The sequence below is a fragment of the Gastrolobium bilobum genome, unplaced genomic scaffold (assembly GCF_033153095.1).
Source record: "Gastrolobium bilobum isolate Gb01-03AN ecotype WA unplaced genomic scaffold, APGP_CSIRO_Gbil_v1 utg26470, whole genome shotgun sequence".
NCBI classification, from domain to species: Eukaryota; Viridiplantae; Streptophyta; class Magnoliopsida; order Fabales; family Fabaceae; genus Gastrolobium; species Gastrolobium bilobum.
Window position 1 is genome coordinate 405584 of NW_026898999.1, and position 22784 is coordinate 428367.

A 22784-nucleotide genomic window follows, 5' to 3' on the forward strand; every position below is an offset into this window, starting at 1 on the left:
TCATGGATTTTGGATTCTGGTGCAACTGATCATATGGCTTGTCGTACTGAGTTATTTTGTTCTTATCATCCTACTATTGGTAGTCATACTATATCCGTAGCTGATGGATCCCATAAATCAGTTATTGGTTCTGGTAACATTCAAATTCAACCTTCCTTGTTTCTTAAAAATGTTCTTTATGTTCCTCAACTTTCTACTAATCTTATCTCCACTCAAAAACTTACAACTGATTTGAATTGTTCTATCACATTTTTTCCTTCTCATTGTCTTATTCAGGATCTTACCACGAAGAAGACAATTGGAGTTGCTAATGAACAGGATGGGTTGTATCATCTCCTTCCAGACCATGCTAGCAAAAATCAGTTATTAATGACACGTCATCCTTCTACTGCAGAGTCTATGATTTGGCTCCATCACAAGCGTCTCGGGCATCCACCATTTAGTCTTTTGAAGTCTATGTTCCCCTCTCTGTTTCTCAATAAGTCAGTTGAGACCTTTCATTGTGATGTTTGTGAATTTGCAAAACACCATCGAGTGTCATTTCCTTCTAGCACTATTAAAAGCAGAGAACCTTTTTCTCTTATCCATTCTGATGTTTGGGGCCCTTCTAAAGTGCACAGTGTTTCAGGTGCTAGGTGGTTTGTTTCTTTTATTGACGATTGTACTCGGATAACATGGATATACTTGATGAAAGACAAGTCTAAAGTACCAGAGATATTTATTCAGTTTCATCACATGGTTGAGACTCAGTTTGGTAAGGGTATTAAAAGACTCAGATCTGATAATGGTACTGAGTACGTCAATCAACGCCTGTCACAATTCATTTCAGACAGAGGTATGATTCATGAGCTCACATGTGTTGATACCCCTCAACAAAACGGGGTTGCTGAAAGGAAAAATCGTCACCTTTTTGAAGTTGCTAGAGCACTACTTTTTCAGACATCTGTTCCTAGTTCTTATTGGGGAGAAGCAGTATTAACTGCAACTTTTTTGATCAACCGTTTACCTTCACGGGTCCTTAACAATATCAGTCCTATTCATTCCATGACTTCCTTCTTTCCTTCTGTTCCCATATTGCAGAGCCTTCCACCAAGAGTGTTTGGATGTGTTGCCTTTGTCCATGTTCATAAACAACATCGGAGTAAGTTGGATCCTAGGGCTCTTAAGTGTGTCTTCCTTGGTTATAACCCTTATAAAAAAGGGTACAAGTGTTATCATCCACCAAGTCGGAAATTTTTTGTTTCTATGGATGTCACCTTTCAAGAATCTGAATCTTATTTCCTGGGTCCTCATCGTCAGGGGGAGAATAGTTCTTCAGAAGACTCGTCCCCTTCCTTCTTTGAGTCTGGATCAATCTTCTCTCTTCCTAGTGTGTCTGCTCCTGGTGTGTCAGAACCTTCAAATACACCTGAGATACAACCCATACTGTCTCACCAGCAACCTCAATCGTCTGAACCACTGGTAAGTCCTGAATCTCCTATTTCTTCTGAATCTCCTGTTTCTGATTCTAATATTATTTCCTCTCATGATTTGTCTATTTCTTCTGATATCTCTAATGACTTACCCATTGCTTCTACTTCTGATGACTTACCTATTGCTCTTAGAAAAGGAAAAAGATCTTGTCACAAGAAAACTTGTTCCTCCTGTCCCTCTTGTACTCAATACCCTATCTCCCACTTTGTTTCCTCTGCTAATCTTTCTGTGCAGCACAAAAGCTTTGTTTCAGCACTAGATTCTATTGCAATCCCAAAATCAGTACATGAAGCCTTGAAAGATAGGAATTGGGCTCAAGCCATGCAAGAGGAGATGAATGCTTTGGAGAAAAATAAAACATGGGAGGTTATTGATAGACCCAACGGAAAGAAAGCAGTAGGGTGCAGATGGGTTTATACCCTGAAATATAATTCTGATGGCACTCGATTAGTGGCCAAAGGTTACACTCAAACATATGGCATTGATTATGAAGAAACCTTTGCTCCAGTTGCAAAGATGAATACAGTGAGAATCTTGTTATCCCTTGCTGCCCATTACAATTGGGATATAAATCAATTTGATGTGAAAAATGCTTTCCTCAATGGTGAGTTAGAAGAAGAAGTCTACATGGAAATCCCGCCTGGTTTTGATTCTGTGAAGGGGGAAAATAAAGTTTGTAGATTAAAAAAGGCCTTGTATGGATTGAAGCAGTCACCTCGTGCTTGGTTTGGAAGATTTACTAAAGTTATGATGACCTTAGGATACAGACAGAGCCAAGGCGATCACACTCTTTTCTTCAAGCACTCCCAAAATGGGAAGCTTACTGTGCTCCTTGTATATGTTGATGATATTATTATCACAGGTGATGATTTTGTGGAGAGACAGATTCTGCAAACACGGCTTGCCTCTGAGTTTGAAATCAAAGACCTTGGGAAACTGAGATATTTCCTAGGGATAGAAGTAGCTCATTCAAGCAAAGGAGTTTTTATCAGCCAGAGGAAATATGTTCTTGATCTTCTCAAAGAAGCAGGAAAGCTCGGGTGTAAACCCTCTAATACTCCTATTGAGCAGAATCACAAAATGGGCTATGAAGAAGAGAGTCCTCCAGTTGATAAAGGACAATATCAACGGCTAGTTGGGAAATTGATATATATGGCCCATACTAGACCAGACCTAGCTTATGCTGTTAGTGTTGTCAGTCAGTTTATGCACGATCCAAAAGAAAAACACATGCAGGCAGTAGAGAGAATTCTTCAGTATCTTAAAGGTACTCCTGGTAAAGGATTGTTATTCCGACGTGATGGCAATCTATCTTTAGAAGTCTACACAGATGCTGATTATGCTGGATCCGTGACTGACCGTCGTTCTACCACTGGTTATTGCATGTTTCTTTGCGGTAACTTGGTGACATGGAGAAGTAAGAAACAAGATGTGGTTGCCAGATCAAGTGCAGAAGCTGAATTTCGAGCTATGGCTCAAGGCATTTGTGAGTTACTGTGGCTGAAAATTGTTCTTGATGATCTCAAAATAAAATGTGAGGGACCTATGAAGCTGCTATGTGATAATAAGTCCGCTATTTGTATAGCTCATAATTCAGTTCAACATGATCGGACTAAACATATTGAGGTTGACCGCCATTTCATCAAAGAGAAACTTGATAGCGGGTTGATTACCACTCCATACATTCCCACTGGGCGTCAATTGACTGATCTATTAACAAAGGGGTTTCCTTCAGACAGATTTCAAGAACTTACTAGCAAGCTGAGAATGATAAATATTTATTCCTCAGCTTGAGGGGGAGTGTTGTAAATAATATTGATTTAGTTTTTATTTAGTCATTTATTGTTGTATTGGGCCAAGCCCTTTGTTGTATTGGGCCAAGCCCATTAGGTTAAAAGTAGGTCAAATATTCTCTATAAATAGAGAACCCTTTGTACAGATTATTTACAATTCTATAATATATTAGAATACCCTTTTTTCAAGTTTTATGCATCTATCATTTGATTCATTTGATAAGTAAGGATTTCAACGTATCAATTGAGCAATCATATGCACCCAATACAATTTCAGTTGAGAAGGACTAAACCATTTGATATCAGCATATGTGCTTGTAAAAATGACGGTCCTTAAGACGAACCAATTGACAAGAGTTCGTCTTTTGGAACCACTTATTATGAATTCCAATATGGTTTTCCCCCTATTGATCCAGGGGCTAACTAACATTACTTTGGCAGGGTTTGAAAAAGTATTAAGAGGTAGTTTGGTTTAGCTTTTTCTAAAAGTAACTTTTAGAACTTCTTTATTTTAAAAGTACTTTTTATAAAAGTTAAAGCTATTTATATTTTTATAAAAATATTTAATTTTTGAAAAAAATATTTGGCTTTTGACTCTGCTTTTCTGAGAAGTTAAAAATTTTAGCTTCTGAGAAAAGTAAGTTTTTGACTTTTTTTGTAACTTCTCCTTTTTAAAAGCAGACATCTAAACGAACTAAAAACGAAAAGATTTTTTTTTTTGTTGAAAAAAAGCAGCTTTTGAAGAAAAAAAAGCTCATACAAACAGGCCCTAAATACAATTCAGATTACACGGCATCAGGAGGAGCTTATCTTATGCAGGATTCAAGACTATTGATGAGGAGCCTATTCGAGACTTGTGGGGGCTTACAAATCAAACACCTTAAACAACCAAATTGGATTCTTTTAAGTTGGAGCACACAACCTTGTCATGATTTATGCAGTACATATAGATAGTAGTTGTATAGGCTTTTCTCTTGTAATCTTAGGTAGTTGATGTTTGTTCATATTTTGTAGCCATATGATGTAATGATTAATATCGTTTTATCAATAAAATGTCCCCAAACAGGGGTAGCAATATGGACAAGTGTTATTGCTGAAGTAATTCCACATATGCATATTTGTAAGCTCGATTTTCTTCCTTCAAGTCAATTATTCCTACAACAGCTGTCATGCTGTTATCTTAACCAAAAAGGCGATGTTGTCATGCTAGTGGACTAGGGATATTTTGTATGATATCAAACCTATCAAGAATGTGATTATTGGGACAATCATTCAGTTACTCCTAAATCAGCATATGGCGTATTAATCCTTCATCCGTAACAGCACCGTTACATGAATTATCAACTTCTTGCTATCCATAACCACTAGAAGTGTCACTTTCCTACTAACGTGTGAAACACATTCACGAAAAAAAATATACAACAATTTCAAAGTACATATAACCATTTACTCACAATGGTCATCAATGACATGGCAGAATCCATTTAATCATAAAATTAGAAACATTAATTCAGAAGAATACATTAAACTGGCCACTTGTATTAATATTAAAAAATTATTATGGGGTTACTTTTGTGATTTTATACCATTTATCCATCAATATTTTATCATCAACCAAACATTTTAAAAAATTTAATCAATTTGCTTGGTAATATTTGACCCAACCAAACAATTTTTTTTTAACTTTCCTACCTAACTCACTTTTCTTGTAGATCTCTGGTAATTACATTTCTCTGGTGAATCAAAATTTTCACTTGAACCAAACACCTCATGAGATTTTGAGTTGAAGTAATTCTTTACAACTTAAAGATTTTATAAATTTTGAGAGTATTATACCTACTCTAAAAATAATATATATCCAAATGAAGTAATTTTTCCACATGTTATTTTAAATTCTTCTTTCTCTTAGCACATGTTTGTTCAGTTAATTCTTCTATTTAATTTTTCTGAATAACGAAATAAATAGTTAAGATTATGACAATTGACAAATGAGTTAATTATGGTTAAATATCAAATCAATAATTATGAATATTTTATTAGCACCACATTTCTATCAGTTAGACCGACGAGACTAGAAATTACTCTAATCATTTCGCGAAAGCAAGCGACTGTTGCGTAGCCGCTACACTATCGCATAGGAGAAGACATGCCAGAATGGTCATAATTGTTAGAGAAATCATACTTTTATACAAAGATAAATCTCTCGTGTTACTTTTTTTTCAAAAAATGTGCCTTTTTTTTTTTAAATTTGATAAAACTTACTTTATTTATCTCTTAACATAAAAAAACTTTTCTCATACTACGTGAGAGAAATAATCTCCTAATTGATATTCTCACATGAATATTGATATTTGTATATTTTACATTTTCTTAGATAAGAGAAATTTTAGTGTTCAGGAGCACATACTTCATTCACTAAAAATATGACACATGACTTAATTTTTTATTTTTTTTTCTTTATATACATATCATATTTTCTCTATTCAATTTTAATTGACTTACTCTACTCAATAAATGATGCTACATGAGCACCTTAATAATTTCGTTCTTAGACTAGTATTTGGTGAGGTTTACTTTCATCAGTTTCATGTCATATTATTTAGTATTTTAAAACTAAATTAAATATTAAGTTTAACATATAACTTATACTATATTTTTACTTTCACAGTAAACCTCATGATAGTATGATAATATGTGGTGAGGTTTTTCTAAAACAATCATTGCTTCAATTTAATTTGATTTTTCTACAAAATTAATTAAATTTGCCAGGAAAATAAAATTAATACTTTTTAATTAATTAATTCTTAATTTTCATACTTTAAATTTAATTTGAAAATTAATTACTGTAATTTTAATAACTGAGTTTATCACGTCGCAACAATAAAATAGTTCGAATAGTTAACGAAAAAATGTATACCATTTTAAAGAATATAAAATTGTGTCATTTTAAGTGGGAGAAAAAGATAAATAAAGGAGAAGAGAGTGAACAAAAATATAAAAAATGTGAGTCTCACCTTTTTTGTGAAAGTAAAATGAAATAAATTGTGTCATGTAAAAAGACAAATACTTTTTCATAGTTTAACAATTTATGTCGGTGTAAAATGTGAAAGAGAATGTCAAGTAAGGGAAATATTTTTAATACAACAGTGTATGTACAACCAATGAATAAGAATGTGCACTCAGTTAAAATAATTAATGAAAAGAGGGGGAAAATATCAACTTAAATATTTTATCTATATATTTTTAAAATACATAATATAAATACTACCGTCATATACAGTAACCAGTATGACGGTGGTACCAAGTCTCCATGTTAAGGGTTCCACCAAGATGGAAGCTGTACCTGTTTCAGAACCTGAACAAGTTGGTGCTTACTTGACTTTAGATATACAGACAAAAGGAATGGCTGAACCCAGTGAGAGTCAGAATTATCGCAGATAAGTTTCAGACTAATTTGAAAGCGCAACTACATGCTGGGTCTTCACTCTTTCAGAGTTTTTTGTGTTGGCTCTGACTTTTCGTGTCTCGTGGAAAACCTCAAAACATGGGAACATTCAGTGCTGCAAAGAGCCCTTTGTTTTGTTTTAATTAGGTTATAGGTGATTAATTCGAGTTGAAATTTCTTAGCCAATCAAGTTTGAATAAACGAACGCAACTCACTTCTTAATGTCTCCACTCTTTCAATTTCTTTCTTTCAAATTTTATCAAAATGTTTATCTTTTTAAATAACATAATTTATATTCTTTTATTCTCACAAAGGGATGAAATTTACATCTTTATTTTTTTATCAACTATCTCTCTTCCTTTATCTATCTCTTTCCCTCTCTTAAAATAACATAAATTTACATCATTTAGAATGATACACACTTTTCCCTTATCTTATTAGTTCATAACTTCATCTAAATTAAGTATTATGGAATGGCATGACTTAATGGGTGTGGATCCTCTCATGTAAAAAAGTGGTCATGTGATTATATTGTTTGATCACAACCACTCATTAATGATGAGATAAGAGAGAGAAAAGTGTATAATTTTTAAATGAGTGGTTGTGATCAAATAACATGACTACATGATCACTTTTACACATGAGAAAATCCACTCTCATATTTTTTTATCCTTTTAAACGACACAACTTCTATTCTATCACTCTCACAAAGAGGTGAGACCCACACCTTTATTTTTTTGTCAACTCTCTCTCCTCCTTTATCTATCTCTTTCTCTCTCTTAAAATGAAACAACTTTACATCCTTTAAAATGATACACATTTTCCTCTTATCTTATTGATTCATAACTTCGTCTAAATTAAGTATTACGGGATGACATGACTTAATGGGAGTGGATCCTCTCATGTAAAAAAGTGGTCATGTTATTTGATCACAACCACTCATTGATGATGAGATAAGAGAGAGAAAAATGTACAGTTTTTAAATGAGTGGTTGTAATCCAATAACATGACTACATGACCACTTTTACACAAGAGAGAATCTACTTCCAATATTTTTAATTATATTTAATGTTTCATGTTATAGTATTATATCTGAAATATATATATATATATATATATATATATATATTACTTTATATTTATAGTTTATAAAAAATGAAATTTTAAAATACAAACAATTACATAAAAAAATGTTAAGAAATATAATAGGTGAAAAATTGACTTATAATGTAATTAAAAAATTAATTTGATAAACAAATTTTTCAATGTTAAAAAAACATTTTGAAAAATATCTCAATATTAATATATTAAGAAGAATAAATATTATTTTGGGTCCTCACCTAGAAACATGGAATCTATTTTAATTCTTCAAAAAAAAAAATCAACTTGTAACCCCTCCGAAATTTTAGTTCTTTGATATTGTGATTTTTTTAAAATTTAAAAAAGACTCATATTAGTCGTAAAAAGAACGAATATGGATACTTGTTTTGAATAGATTAAAATGGATTTTATATTTTTTTATTGAGGGGCATTTACTCTTTTAAAAATTTTAAACTTATTTATATATTAAAAAAACTTAGCTGAAATTAGTAATTGTTATAGGACAGGAGGAGAGTGAAAATTGTGAACTCAGCGTGAACAAACGCCGCCATACAACATAGGAAGAAGATAATGTGTAATGTGTAGTTTTGTCTTATAAGTTGTTTTAGAAGAAGCATTCAATGCGACGCTATAAAAAGTAATACTAAATATCATTTTTATCTCTAACAAAAAAATATGGTCTTTATTTTAGTCTTTTATAAAAAATAAATTTGTCAGTTAGTCCCTAACAAATTTAAAGTTGATCTATTTAGTTGAAATTGTGGTTCTTCACAAATTAAAAAGATCCATATTAGTCTTTCAAAAAAACTAAAAGGAGTTCACTTTAAATTTGTTAGAAACTAACTAACTAATTTATTTTTATAAAATACTAAACTAAAACATAGTATTTTTTGTTAAGAATTAAAAAGGTATTTACTCAAAAAAAAATAAAAATAAAATAATGTACTCATTCCAGTTTCATCATTACTCAAATATTTGCAAATCCCAAAATCATATACGCAAGAAGCATAAAAGGACACACCTCAGACTCAAGAGAGTCTGAGTCCTACCCACTACTTCTTCAAGCCTCTTCTTTTCAACCTTTTTTCTCTCCCTATCCACTATTCTCTCTCCCAACTTTCCCTGCTAACTCAATCTCAAAAGTAAATGAAAAACAAAATACCATTTTTACTATTACTATTACCAATACCCACCCTCAAGTCACGTAACCATTTCCACAAACCCAATCATGCTCTCTGAGTTACATAGATCCAACTCCAAGCACCCTCTTAACCCAAACGCTGAACCCTTCTATTTGGTACCAAGGCAACTATGTTTTCTTCCATATCAGCACACGCCGATTTTTCCCTCCACTTCATGCAGCTTTGGGTTTTATCCTCCGAATCGCTCGGAGCCTACTCATGTGAACGTGAAAATGGGTAGCATTAACAGGAGGGTGTCGCAAAAGATGAGCTTTCCTGAGGGATATGAGAGGAAGAGGACTGTGACGAAGATGGTTCGCTCTGAATGGAGGGTTAAGGGAGCGAAGGGGGAACTCTTAGATGAGAATAGTACTACTTCTGGAAGTGCTCCTCGTCGAACTGTTATTCCATTTCCAAATACTATTGAGGAAGCTGTGACCTCTCCTATAACCACAGTCATGATTCGGAACGTCCCAAACCAATACAAGTAACCCCTCTCTCTCTATTTCTTTCCATCTCTTCGTTTGTGCTTTTTGCCAGGAATTTTTGTTTTTGTTTTTGTTTTGGGGATTGTAAACGGCATTTATCGTCGAAATGTGTTATTGGGGTTGTAATTTATAATGTGGCGATTCGGATACCGTGCGTTTTGACATTTGAGTCGTGCATGCGTTGCCGTTTATCAGGTTGGACGACTTGCTACTCATGATGGACGACCATTGTTGGCAACAAAACAAGACTATTGAGGATCCCGCGGATTGGTCTAAGTTTGATTTCATTTATTTGCCCATGGATTACAGGTAGATTTCTGGAATCAGTTCCTTGTTTCAGTTTTTTTTCATTAACTTTCTCGTTTGGTTAATGTTTTTTTGTTTTATGTTTTTCAGGAAACATGCAATAGAAGGAAGGATGTCGAATTTGGGATATGCCTTTGTGAACTTTACAACTCCTTCTGCAGCATTCAAGTTCTACGAGCAGTTCCAAGGACTCGTGTGGAATGTCACCGAGAATCAGAAGATATGCGAGATCAATGCAGCCCTATATCAGGTTTTGTTCTCATTTCATTAAATGCCATTTTCCCTCCCCTTAACATTTGTGAACCCGTTGGGGTTTGCATAAAATCTGATATCTCGTTTGTTTATTTTGTCCTTTGTGTGTGTGTGTGTGTGTGTGTGTGTGTCACTCCACACTCCACAGGGCAAAGATACCTTGATGAGGATTTTCCGCCAAAAAGTTTTCCAATGTAAGAGTCGAGATTTTCTTCCTGTTGTATTCTCAGAAGCCCGTGACGGCTTGAATCGCCAAATTGAGGGAACCCCTGTTGGGAAGCATGTACCGGGTCTGCCTCGAAGAAGCATAGGAACCCGTGCATATTTCCAAAACCATTGAAACGACCCTTTGTATCTTCCGTACATGCTTACTCTTTCCAATGGTACTTTTAATCCTGCGGTTTATTTCACCTTTTTCCTTGGTCTTGGTTCTGACGATGGTTAGCCCTTGATGTGTTTGGTTTGAGCCTAGGATAGTGTGTTTATGTTTTCTTGCTAGGTTTGATCTTAAATCCTTTTATCAGCAACTGAGCATGTAATTCTAGTGTAATTTGACCTTTCTCCTCGTTTTTCTCCATGCATGTGGGGTTTGGGATTTGGGTTTCTTTCCGTGAACATATACTCATATAGGTTTAAGACCTAGGATTTTGTTACCTGCTGTAACCATGCATAGTTTTTTTATTTTTATTTTTATTTTAGGTTGCGGATGTCTAGAGGCTAGAGCTTCCTTTGTTTTCGTTCTCCCCCTGGAATTGTTGGGGTCGTGAATGCTACTATCCGGGGTGAATTGGAAACATGGGTTTAGGAATTGGTAATTGCTCTGCATAAATAGTGTTTGTGCTTGATTTCTATTCCTTTGGATTACCTACTGCTGTAAATTGTACTGGTCTAACAGTAATTATGTTAATCATTCAGTGCGTGCTTCTTCATAGTTAATATCTTGGTGATTTATGTGCTTTATTGTTTATGCTCAGCGCTATGTATTTATTTGTGATAATGATTATGTTTTAAAGACTTTTTTTGGGTTTTAGTTTTTAGATTATGTGTGATTTTTTCAGCTGTTTGTTATCAGTAATCCAACTACTGATTTCCGAGTTGTCTGGCGGGTATATTTTTGGTAAATAACGAGTAGGAAATAGCCATGACAGTCTTCTAAATTCCTCAAACAGGTAACATTGTGGGTGAGAATTTTATAATTGTGGTTGGAATTCAATTGTGAGCAGTGAAGTGGTGTATTGGTCAGTATTCCATAAACTCATTTTCTTAATTTTTTTTTTTTTTTTTGGTTAAGATATGGGTCAAGTCTTTAATTGGTGATTTGTCATTTAGTGTGGTATCTGAATGGTTTGGTTGGGTTCTAAGTGTGTCTTTTGAGTCTTTTGGTTACTAATCTCCTTAATACTCTGGAAGATTCTCATGATGATCCCTGGCCCTGTAACATGTGATATATCTATCCCTTTAGCTTTAATTAGTTCTGATTGCAACTTTGGAACACTTTGTTTTTGCTGGTTTATTTAGGATTGCATTAAATGACTTCTGCCTCGGTTTGTCTGGTCTTGTGTTGATCTGAATATAGGTCTGTTTATGGTCAAACGTGTTCTAAATTTTTGGAATTGACAACAGTCATTTGGGGTACGGGTGGGGATATTGAAGCCGCAAGAATTGAAGGGCAAGATGTAAAGCAAAATGAATTACGTATATTTGGATTTGTTTACTTTTAAGATTTCTTTTCTTGACGTAGTGACCGAGATATTAATTATAAGGTTTTTTAAATATACTGTGAATCATGCCTGTACGAGCATTTTTTGTTCCTTTACTTTTAATTATGTTAAACATATTGCATGAGATGCTATTTATTATTTGTGTTAAGCAAGGGAACGTTGAGTTTGCAAACACCTTGGGACTGCATTTTTTATATTCTATCAATGGTGAAGTAAGACATGGATCGTAACCACACACTGACTATGTAAATGTAGTTAAAGAGTCATTTCTGCAATAGTTTGATTATTATTATTTTTCAATAAAAAATTAATCTGAATACAGAGCTCGCGTTTCAACCCATTAATTTGAGCATGCGCACAGCCCTTAATATGTCTTATTAGTTTCTTATTTTTATTTTTCATTCCTGTATCTGTATGTGCTTGATAATTTGTTTTTATATTCTTTTCTATTCACATAATTGATTATAAATGTTTTTTTTTTTTTTTGATAACATGATTATAAATGTTTTCTTTATCAGTTATTTTAGTTTATTCTTTATTATCTTAATTAGTCAAATATATAACTTGCAATCTTAAAATGTATTATAACTTTTCAACAGCGGCTAAAGTATTATTTCTGTTTGGTTCTATTGTTTTCTTTTTGTAGAATTATCTTTCATTTCATTTTATTGATTTTCTCCTCCTCCTTGTTGTTCTTCTACCTGGGGGTGTTTGTTAGGTGGATTTTTTTTTTGAGAATGCTAGGAAAGTGATAAATGGTGTAAAGAACCAGAATCTTGGGATACACCACCCCAAAAGTTAGCTCAAAGGGTGGAAGTGCTCAGGGCCTTATAAACTCCACATTAGTTGTACTCATACAACTAATGTGGGACTATATATCTCAACGTGCCCTTTCACACGAGAGTCCATTGGGCTTGAAGAGTGGACAATGCAACAGGCCTAGCCTACCTGAGTTAAGAAAGTGGAGGACGGCGAGGCTCTGATACCATACAAAGAATCTTGGGATACACCACCTCAAAAGCTAGCTCAAAAGGTGGGAATGCCTAAGGCCTTATAAACTCCACATTAATTCCTCGTACAATCAATGTATGTGAGACTATATATCTCAACATGTTGAGATATATAAAACTATTAATTTAATCTCATCCAACAGCTTATGCTTTTGGTTAAATTGGTTCTGTAAATGTTTCTCTCTTTTCTTGTTATTTAACAAATGGGATTCACAAATGACATGTTTGGTATGGAGTAAGAAAAATTTGTCTATGAAAAGAAATTTGATGGAGAAATTTTTGTAGTGAAAAAATGAAGGAAAATGTTCATTTGGGGATACTATCTTGATGGTGGTATTTTGATTTTCCCAACAAATTCAAATTTGTAGTAATTTTATACTAAAATTTTTTGGTAAGATTTTGGCTTATTAAACAATTTTTTTTAATTTTTCCAGGAAAATCACTTTCTTACTATTTTCTTAGTAATTATATTTTTCTGAAAAAAAATTTTCCTCCTCTACCAAATACCCTCTGATTTATTACGGCACATGAAATAAAAGGAGAGAATAACCCTGCCTCTACGAAAAAGGAATTTCACATGTTGACTTCTGTACTATATTTTTTTTTTGTTCAATACGATAAGAACTAAATGGAATTCGGGTTAGTTTGGGTGAAATTATCATGTTGACATATTTATATTTTAAATTATGTTTTACAAATAAATAAAATTATCAGGACAAAAGTAGAAAAATTTATGCTAACATATCGATTTTGGTTCTTGTGAATTTTTAGTATGAGATTGGACCACATATAGGTCGATTTTAATCGTTTTCTTAATTGAGTTCAATCAGTGTATGTATAATATTATCTGACACGTTTTTTATCAAATAAAATATTTTTATTTATATATTTAGTAAATATCGATAATACATTCTACAATTTAAGTATTTAATAAGTAATGTGAAAATTATTCTTTATTTTTTTCAATTTATGTCCTGACCAAATAATTTGGTTTTTATTAAATATTATTTTTTATTATTTTTTCTCATACTAGAAGTTAAAAAAATATGAACCTTTTTGACATTGTTGTCATCTAATATCTCAGTTGTTAAATTTTTTCCTTTCGTTTAGGGAAAAAAAAACTTAGGATTGAGTAGGCTGGGTACTCAAATTAAATGTTAAAATTAAAACATTTAAATTGAGATGGTTAAATGTTTTTAATTTTAGGACAACGAATAAATATACAGATAAAATTTAGTGATGTTAAGAGTCAAATAATTGTCTTTCCACCTATTTAGTCAACATATTTATTTTGTAAGGTTAATGTTAACGTTAAATTAAACGTGAGAAAGTTCGAATAAATTATGTGAAGCTAAAATAAGATGTTTAAGGGATTATGATTTGTTATTTTAATGGATATAAAATTATGTTATTTTAGACAAAAATTATAGTGTTTTTTTGGTGAGAGAAAGAGTTATAAAATAGAAAATATGGCTAGAAAAAATATGAATTTTTTTAAATTTAAATATTAAATAAAAGAATCTATAATTTTTTTTAAAAAAAGGATAAATATTTTTTTGTATGTTTAATTTGATAAATGTGAATTGAAAGTACACGGTGTCAAAATGGGCTGTTCATTCCCTTTAGCTTTGACCCGTGTAGGTTAGAGTAAAAAAAAACTCATTATGAAAAGGTCCGAATGGGCAGAAAACTTTAAGGGTGTGTTTGGTTGAGGCTTTTGATTTGGTTTTCCATTTAAAATTTAATTGGCATTTAATGATTCCTTTGTTTGGTTTTCCAAAAATTGTGCCATATTTTTCTTTTCCCCATCCTTTGACAAATATGTGAAAAATGAAAAGAAAATCATTGTGCAATTTAACCAATTCAAATGTGGTATTCCTAGAAAAGGCTAGGCAATCCAAAAAGGTGAACGAACACTTAATCATATTACTCTCGGTCAAGTACATATGTATACATATGCAAAAATTAAATTAGGGGTTGTTTTCGGTATTTCAATACATTTATCCATCATTGTTTCATCCTCAACCAAACAAAGACTCACAATATTTAATCCAATTTTCATGATAAAAATTTGGTCAACCAAACAGTTGTTTTTTTTTTTAACTTTTCTACCATATTACAAATAATTGCATTTATATGATAAAATAAAAAATATCTCCTCTAACAAGCGTCCCTTAAAATTATAGCCAACGAGCGGGCCTTCGAAAAGCCCTATGCACTGTTTTTTATTTTATTTTTCAGATTAAAAAATTAAAATTGAAAAATAAAAATATTCACCATCTCTCTTTCCCTCGCTATTCTCTCTAGCATATTAATCTGGTTGTGACAGCAGTGAGAGAGAGATCTCCGCAGTAAACATGGTGAAGCACCCCAACATCGTTGAAGTCATAGCAAGCAAATCCAAGATCTACATCGCCATGAAACTCGTTCGTGGCGGCGAGTTATTCGACATGATCGCCAAGGGTCGCTTGACGGATAGTTGGTGAATGGTGATACATATACACAAGAAAAAAAAATAAAAATAACAAATTCTCAAAATAAGAGAGTATTTTTAATTCAGTGTTGAACATTCAAAATGGAAGAAGATTTAGGAGGGTAAAATCGATTTTATTTTTATTATTTTTTACATGAGATAAAACAAAAGCAATTTCTGATATACAGTTACAGGAATATAGAATGGAAGGAGTATTCTTATTCCTTTTTTTTTTTAATTTGGGTACAAACTCTTTCCTTATTCCTTAATTAATTATATATGAAAATACAATTCTCTAAGCGTATACATTATACATATATGATTATTGATCATAACATAAACCATAAACCACAAGTGGCTATATATCTCGGAGGGAATCGACTATGACCCGGAATTCATCCAAGCTCACAGCTCCATCTCCATCCAAATCAAGAGAAGTAACAATATTGTGACACTTTTCTAGTGACAACTCTAGACCCAAATTCTCCATCACCTCATGTAGGTCTTCCCCAGTCAAACTTTCGTTCCCATCTTCATCCAACGCTTCAAATGCTGTGCTGAGAACATTTGCAAGATTCCCAGTCTCCAAATCCTTTGTGTTCATCTCCAAGAACTCATTTATACTCAATAGCCCATCCTTGTTCTTGTCCCCTTGTTTCATCATTGCCTTCACTTCTTGTTCACTAGCATTGTACCCAACTGACCCCAGGATTCCGCCTAGTTCCGCATCTGTAATGAACCCATCGTTGTCTGCGTCGAAAGCTCTGAATGCCTCTACTAATGACAGAACATGATTCAGTGTTTCCATTTCAGCTGAGAGAGAATTACCCACTTGAGCCATGCTTACTAAGTGGTGTGATACTTTGTGCTTGTGTATTGCTAGAAGTGTACACTAGCCAGCAAATATAAATCGCGGAAAAGAGGGACGAATAAGGTTCGCTTTTGTGTGGTTATGAAGATATATGGGAATAGGATCTAATGCTTGTAAAGTTTATTCATTCTTATCTTGGCCCTTTTAGGAATAAAGATAGACAAACTGTATTTACGAAAATCAAAAACAAAAGGCACATATGATGCCATTAAATATTACTCATGATGTGAATAAACAACTCTTCAAAAAAAAAAAAAAACTTAGGTTATATAGGATAGAAAGTGATGTGTTACTTTGTGATTGTCTATTGCTAGCTGGGTACCCTAATCCGCAATTATAAATAACTGAAAGGGACGAAGAATGTTTGCATTTGTGTGTTTACGAAGACGTATGGGAAATTGGGAATAGAATCTAATGCTTGTAAAGTTTATTCATTCTTATCTTCTACCTTTTAGGAATAACGGTAGAAGACAAATTGTGTGAACCAAAAAATATAATTGTGACATTTAATGTTGGGAAAAACTATTGTAGATCATTTTTGGTACTGGTGTGTGTTTAGTACGACACTGATATTTTAACTATATATTCTCAAAAATACATAGTGAAAATATTAAATTTGCTTTTTCTCCCTCTTTAACATCAGTTGACAAATTTTTTTTAAAAAAAAAATAACTTTAATATTTGCTTGGGAATGCATAGCGCAAATATGACCATTGCACTGATTCAGTGCAACGGTTATATATTAGATTTTTTCCTCATGTTGTTTGAAAGGAGTTTTCTTTCTTACACATTCATCGATTTTTGTAACTCAATTTCTATTTATTTATTTTTTATAAGTAAGTAGGCCTCATCCAAGATTGTGTTTGTGTCTATTGTAAGAAAGAACTACTCTCGTACAATGTTATTAAAATCGGCTCAGTCATTGACCCGGTCGAGGTACCGGGTCACTGGATCACTGGTTCAACTGCAATACCCGATAATTATATGTAATTTTATAATTTATATTAAAAAATTATAAACATACTCAAATATTAAAAAAAATGATAAAAAAATCAAATATTTTAATATAAAAAATAATAAATCACATATTATTATCAAATAAAAAATCAAACAAAAATATAATGATCATGATACGGGGCTTTAGGTTCAGAAAACGACATCTCTAACTATAAATTATTTCAAAATTTTATGCATAGTACATACTTGAGATAATATTAGTGTGGTAAGTACATAACTTATGTAAGTCAATAAGCAAAAAAATATTCAAATATGGCTATTATGATTTTTTTTGAAAAAACAAAAATTTGAATTTTTTTTTTTGGGACCGGGCCGGGTCACCGTTTTTATGAAAACCGGCCAGTTCGCACCGGTTCTGATGCATGGCCGGTCCGTTGCTTCAACCGGACCGGTTATATAATCAGTTTACTGGTTCTCGGGTCGACCCGGCCGGGTCGGTCTGATTTTAATAAATATGCTCTCCGACATGAGATTAATAGTAATTTATATTATATTCATACTGTTACATTTGGGTTCTTTTTTATGATGTTGTAGGATAATTCTTTTTCTTACTATAGATATAAGATATAATGGGTCCCAAAATCCATTAAAAATAAAATAAAAATGTTGTTGCACATAATTTAATATCTCACTAGTAGAAAAAAAAATCTCCTGCAACACTACATTTATATATAAGAACTCAATGGTTATCTTTATAGCGTTGATGTCATTGTATGCCAGTGATCCTATTCCTCAATTGAGTTATCTTTATAGTGTTGATGTCATTGTATGCCATTATATTGATCCTATTCCTCAATCATCACCAAATAAAGAAGAAAACAAAGATTATTATTTAGTATTTGATTTCGTTCTTTGAAAATATATATTCTTATACATTAAATTAAAATATACTCTCTAAGGGATTTAATTTTTTTGTTTTTTTTAGTTTATTTACTTTTAAGAATGACACTTAACTTTTTTTTAATTTAAATTTAAATTCTTTTTAATTAATTATGCATATGTATATATAGATACATATATTCATTTTTAATTTTTAATTTTTAATTTCTCTGTCAATACTTTTTAAATTATACTTAAATAATTATATTCATTTTTTTATAATTTTAAATATTTTTAGTTTAAATTTAAAATTGTATGTAAAATACTTGCTAGTTTTAAATTAAAGATATATTACTTGCATTGCGGTTTCTGTGATCGCCACCAAATGGATCATCATCAAATTAAAATTATACTAAACCTTATCTCTATCTTTTTTAGTTTTCTGGCAAAATATTTGAATAACTTCACAAAAGAGATAAAATTATGAGCGCACAAAGTTATTTTTGGTGTAGATGCTTCCAGCTACACCACTAGCAAGTTGCATGAGGCCTTCAGATTCTTTGAAAGATTAGTTTCCCATCCAACATCGTTTTCGCAGCAATAACCCGATCACCTGTCATTATTGTGGATCTCAAATAGTTGTGGCATGAACTTTCGTAGAGTTAGAGCAAATTTTAATAAAGTCAAATAATAAAAGTATATAGTACAATATATGCTAACCACCATTAGTAGAATTAAAAAAATTATGGAAGCCACTAGGATTGATATAGTGGTGAAAGATTTGAATAATTTGTATTAAGTTGTGCGTTTAATTTCCACCTATGTATAAAAATAAAAATAAAAGTTGTGCTTTGATGAGATATTGGGAATAACTACAAAGGTTGAAACAACTTTAACCCTAACCCATATTTTTCCTCCTCCTCTGTGTAGAGCCCATAAGCTAAGTCCAGGTCGTAGCATGCACCAGCAAGCCCAACATCCTTCGGCCTGCTCGATACGCTTGAGACTCATGGGCCGCAGTTGGTTTGAACTTCTGCATCTTAGGCCACTGTAAAAACCGTATATCTGAGGTCTCAATTTCAAATCCGGACTAGTGGTTAAGAGTTAAGACAGGTGCGGGTAACGTACATTAGCGGCCGACCTCCAAAAAGACTATAAGGCTATAGTGGATAACAGCAATGATATAAAACTTGATTGTTGAGTTGGTCGGGATAATGAGTTACTAAATTAGTAGTTTAATTAGTGGGTTATTGGTTTAATTGCTTGAACCGGATTAATGTGTAAATATATATATTATAATTTTTATAAAATTCTAAAAAAAAAATGACTTAATACAATTTAATAATTAATATTATATTAATTAATTATTTAATTATATTTTGTTAAAAAAAATTTAATTAACTTTAAATTAATAAAATAATTCTTAATGATAAATGTGGTAAATTCAAATATTAGACATGAGCTCAAGTCAAATTATCCATGATACCAATATAAGCCCAACTAGAAAGTATATATTTTTTTTTTTAGAAAATTAAGATTTTTAAAATTCAAAATTAAAAAAAAATATTAATAAAATTATAAACCTTTTAAATTTCAACTCCTCACCTACTTGAGCCCTATGCCTAATTTTTTTTTTCAAAAATCAATATCTTATTAACTATCCCATTTTCTTACTTTTCTCTCTTACCCATTGTACCTTTTCTCTCTCTTCATTTGTCCGCTTCCTCTCCCCTTTGTTTTTCACTTTTTTCTCTCTCTTCATTTCACACTTCATTTCTCTTTGTTCATTTCACTTATTTTAGAGTGATATTCCAGTTGCATAGTACAAAGGGAAAATATTATACCACCAAAAGCCCAAGCAATACCTTGAGTGCCAATAGAGGAACGCTTGTGGATGACTTGTTCACACCCATCACAGTTAAGATGGTGATATAAAGGAACAAGAAAGTGGCCACAAACTTAGAAATCCGAGCTCCATAAAAGGATCATGACTTTAGCTCCCGGGCTAAAACAAGGGTGCTGGGGGTGGCTCTTTGTAGTGCTTGTCACTCTGAGCCCATATGCCCAATGCATGCATTTCTGAAAATCTGTTTGCTCCAAACTTAACATCCTCTTTCTCTTTTTCTGACCCATGGATGCTCTAGTTACTGAAGATTCAAAGCTAAGAAAGAGTCTGATTCATTGCTCATTCACGACCCTCCTTCTTCTTTATTTTGTAAATGGATCTCTAACTCGGTGAACCGGTGGGTCACCAGATTGAATGTAACTTGGTCGAGTTACACGGGTCATACCAGTTGAAATGCATCTTCGATCTATTGAGATACTCAAACTGATTACTAGTTTACCAGTTTCTCGGTTGAACCGGCCAGTTCGGTTCGGTTTTACAACACTGGATAATAGTATAGCAACAATACCGAGTCCTCTTCATTAAATTGTTATATTGATGTAGTGTACATATAAATACTCAAATTAAAATAATGTAGATACTGTCAATTGTAATATTTTATATTCAAATTGTAATAAAAGAATTAATCACAATCTTCACTTCCACTATCTTCGAAGTATAATTCACCAACACTATCTAGAAACATAATAGAGTTATTCTAGCAAATTCTCAATTTGTTGTACCTACCTTCATTTTCTATAATTTCCCATCCCCTAGATTTTGAAGGCCATGAAATTTCTTGTTTCCTGGATCGTGTATGCTACCTCATGTAAACCAAGCTTAGTTAAACTTGCATTATCACTCGAAGTCAAGGTATCATCATCAAACACAAGCACATTTCCATTATTTGTTTCCATCTCCACCCATGTCTCCCACCAATCACTCATTACTAATATCTTTGATATAATTTAGGAGAATGAGATCAATCAAATCAAGATTGGCAAAGTTGTGTTTAGAGCTTGGTTATACTTAATGTAAACCAAGTCTTGCAGCTTCTAATGTTCAAGTTTACTTCGCTTCTTGGAATGAAACAATAACTGATAATTAATAACAGAGAATATTATTTTCAAAACCAATTATGAAACTCCATAAAATAAAACCATTTGACATGTACTTACATGCTAAAAAATACTGCAATTACACTCACGTCTCGAAAAACTACAAGTTAGGCTCAACACTTTAATGGCAAGCTTTTTCAATGGTATGGCTTGCGTTCTATATATCATCCACCACTGAACTATTACACAACATGCAATAGCTTAATAGCATAACTATTTGAATGGATTGTAATGGAAATAAAAACTTAATATGATCAAAAGCTCACTTGTAGACAGTTTACTCCTTTCTCTCGTGTTTGAATCCATACCAAAGATACTCGTAGCTTTTTTTATATGATTCTATATTTTCCATATCTACACTTAGCCTCTCAATGCATTTTAAATATCCATGGATCATTCCTAAATCATCATTAAATTTTTAATGAGAATAAAAGAAATGAAGGTTCAGATAATTTTTTGTTGCATGCAATGGATGATGGAATAAATCTTCTCATCTCTATAAATGATAGCAAAATCATCTCTATACTTAGCTTCATTGCCATGTAATGCACTTTTATTAACCTCTTTAGCCCTATCTTTTGCTTCATAAATATAAACCATTGTAATTTTTTTAATTATCAACCAACCTTAGCATATGCGCAAAAGGTCTAATAGCCTTATGAGAATAAAAAATAACATTCCAAAATTAAGGCATATGTATAGTGTCAGTTGCAATGTGAGGAATGTGATAGCTTCATTGGACGTATCCTTACGTTGGGGTGAACCAGGATAAACTTTGTCTCCTACTTCTTTTCTCTTCTTTTTCTATTTGTGATTGTATATATTATTAAATTAGTCCTTACAAAACATGCTATCTCCTTTTGAGATTCTTTACAACAAAATACGTTTATAAATTTTGAGATGTCTTTATTTTGCCGGTAACTTCACGATTGTTTCACAAGCAAATTGCAACTTGAAACACAATTAACTAACAAGCAGACATTCCTATATTATATTTGTGGTTGAAAAATAATATAACTACTGTTATTATTTTTTGTATTTCTTGTATTGTTTGATCTTTGATACTGACTCATAAATGTAAATAATTATAAAAATACTATGATTATCGAAGGATTCATTTGCAACTAACAAATAATCTGCACTAGAACACAATATTTTTGTGTTTTTCACACATTAAAATTTATACTTCCCGCCTTTAACACAAAAATTGAAACATGCTTTACATATTTAAAAATCATATTATTTTAAAAGTCATTGGTCACAACAAATCTAAGATGGTTTCAATATTTTATAATTAATCTTCTTTCGTCATTCATCATTTTTTTTTTTGAGTTACAGTGAATCGAACACAATTATATACACCTCATACCAACCCTAGTGGTTGCCATTCATCATCAAAGGGACAAAAGTACGCGCTTGCTGCGTATAGATTTGACTATTTCCTCCCAACGTCCTTGGAGCTCATCTCCGAATTGTATGAATTCCATTATAATTATTTGTTGATGGAGATAGCTAGCTTGTATGTATTTAGTTGTAGCTAAATTTTTTAATGTTACAGATCAATTTCCGTCCATTAATCAAAAATTCGTCAACGAGTTGAATGATGCAAATGTTATTTATTTAATTATGTTTCTAATTAAAAAATAATTAATAATCCAATATAATTTAAGCATATATTAATTATTGAATTAAATAATTAAGTGGAATTTTAGTATGAAAACATATTATTACAGCTTAAAGTTAAGATTTCTTCTGTCATGATGTTTTGTTTCATTATATATTATATAAATTTATATAATAATTTTTAATTTATTCTACTATATGTTGTATA

At 32.1% G+C, this 22784-nt stretch overlaps 2 protein-coding genes across 2 annotated transcripts; one reads left to right on the forward strand and one right to left on the reverse strand.

The window, feature by feature from the left end:
* The first annotated feature begins 9226 nt into the window (after window positions 1–9226).
* Window positions 9227–10379, forward strand: LOC133286185 (protein terminal ear1 homolog). Its single transcript, XM_061483570.1, has 4 exons — window positions 9227–9480; window positions 9677–9790; window positions 9878–10037; window positions 10188–10379. Exons 1-4 carry the CDS (start codon window positions 9227–9229, stop codon window positions 10377–10379), a joined length of 720 nt encoding a protein of 239 aa, XP_061339554.1.
* Window positions 10380–15389: 5010 nt separating this feature from the next.
* On the reverse strand, window positions 15390–16129 carry LOC133286176 (probable calcium-binding protein CML29). Its single transcript, XM_061483558.1, has one exon. The coding sequence runs from the start codon at window positions 16082–16084 to the stop codon at window positions 15602–15604; it is 483 nt and encodes a 160-aa protein (XP_061339542.1). The 5' UTR covers window positions 16085–16129; the 3' UTR covers window positions 15390–15601.
* Between the last annotated feature and the right edge of the window lie 6655 nt (window positions 16130–22784).

What these genes read in the sequence shown, in the direction of transcription:
- LOC133286176 (XM_061483558.1), bottom strand. Translation starts at nt 16,084, where the DNA reads ATGGCTCAAGTGGGTAATTCTCTCTCAGCTGAAATGGAAACACTGAAT.
- LOC133286185 (XM_061483570.1), top strand. Translation starts at nt 9,227, where the DNA reads ATGGGTAGCATTAACAGGAGGGTGTCGCAAAAGATGAGCTTTCCTGAG. An exon ending in AACGTCCCAAACCAATACAA is followed by an intron (nt 9,481 to 9,676) that starts GTAACCCCTCTC and finishes GCCGTTTATCAG; the next exon opens with GTTGGACGACTTGCTACTCA. An exon ending in TATTTGCCCATGGATTACAG is followed by an intron (nt 9,791 to 9,877) that starts GTAGATTTCTGG and finishes TATGTTTTTCAG; the next exon opens with GAAACATGCAATAGAAGGAA.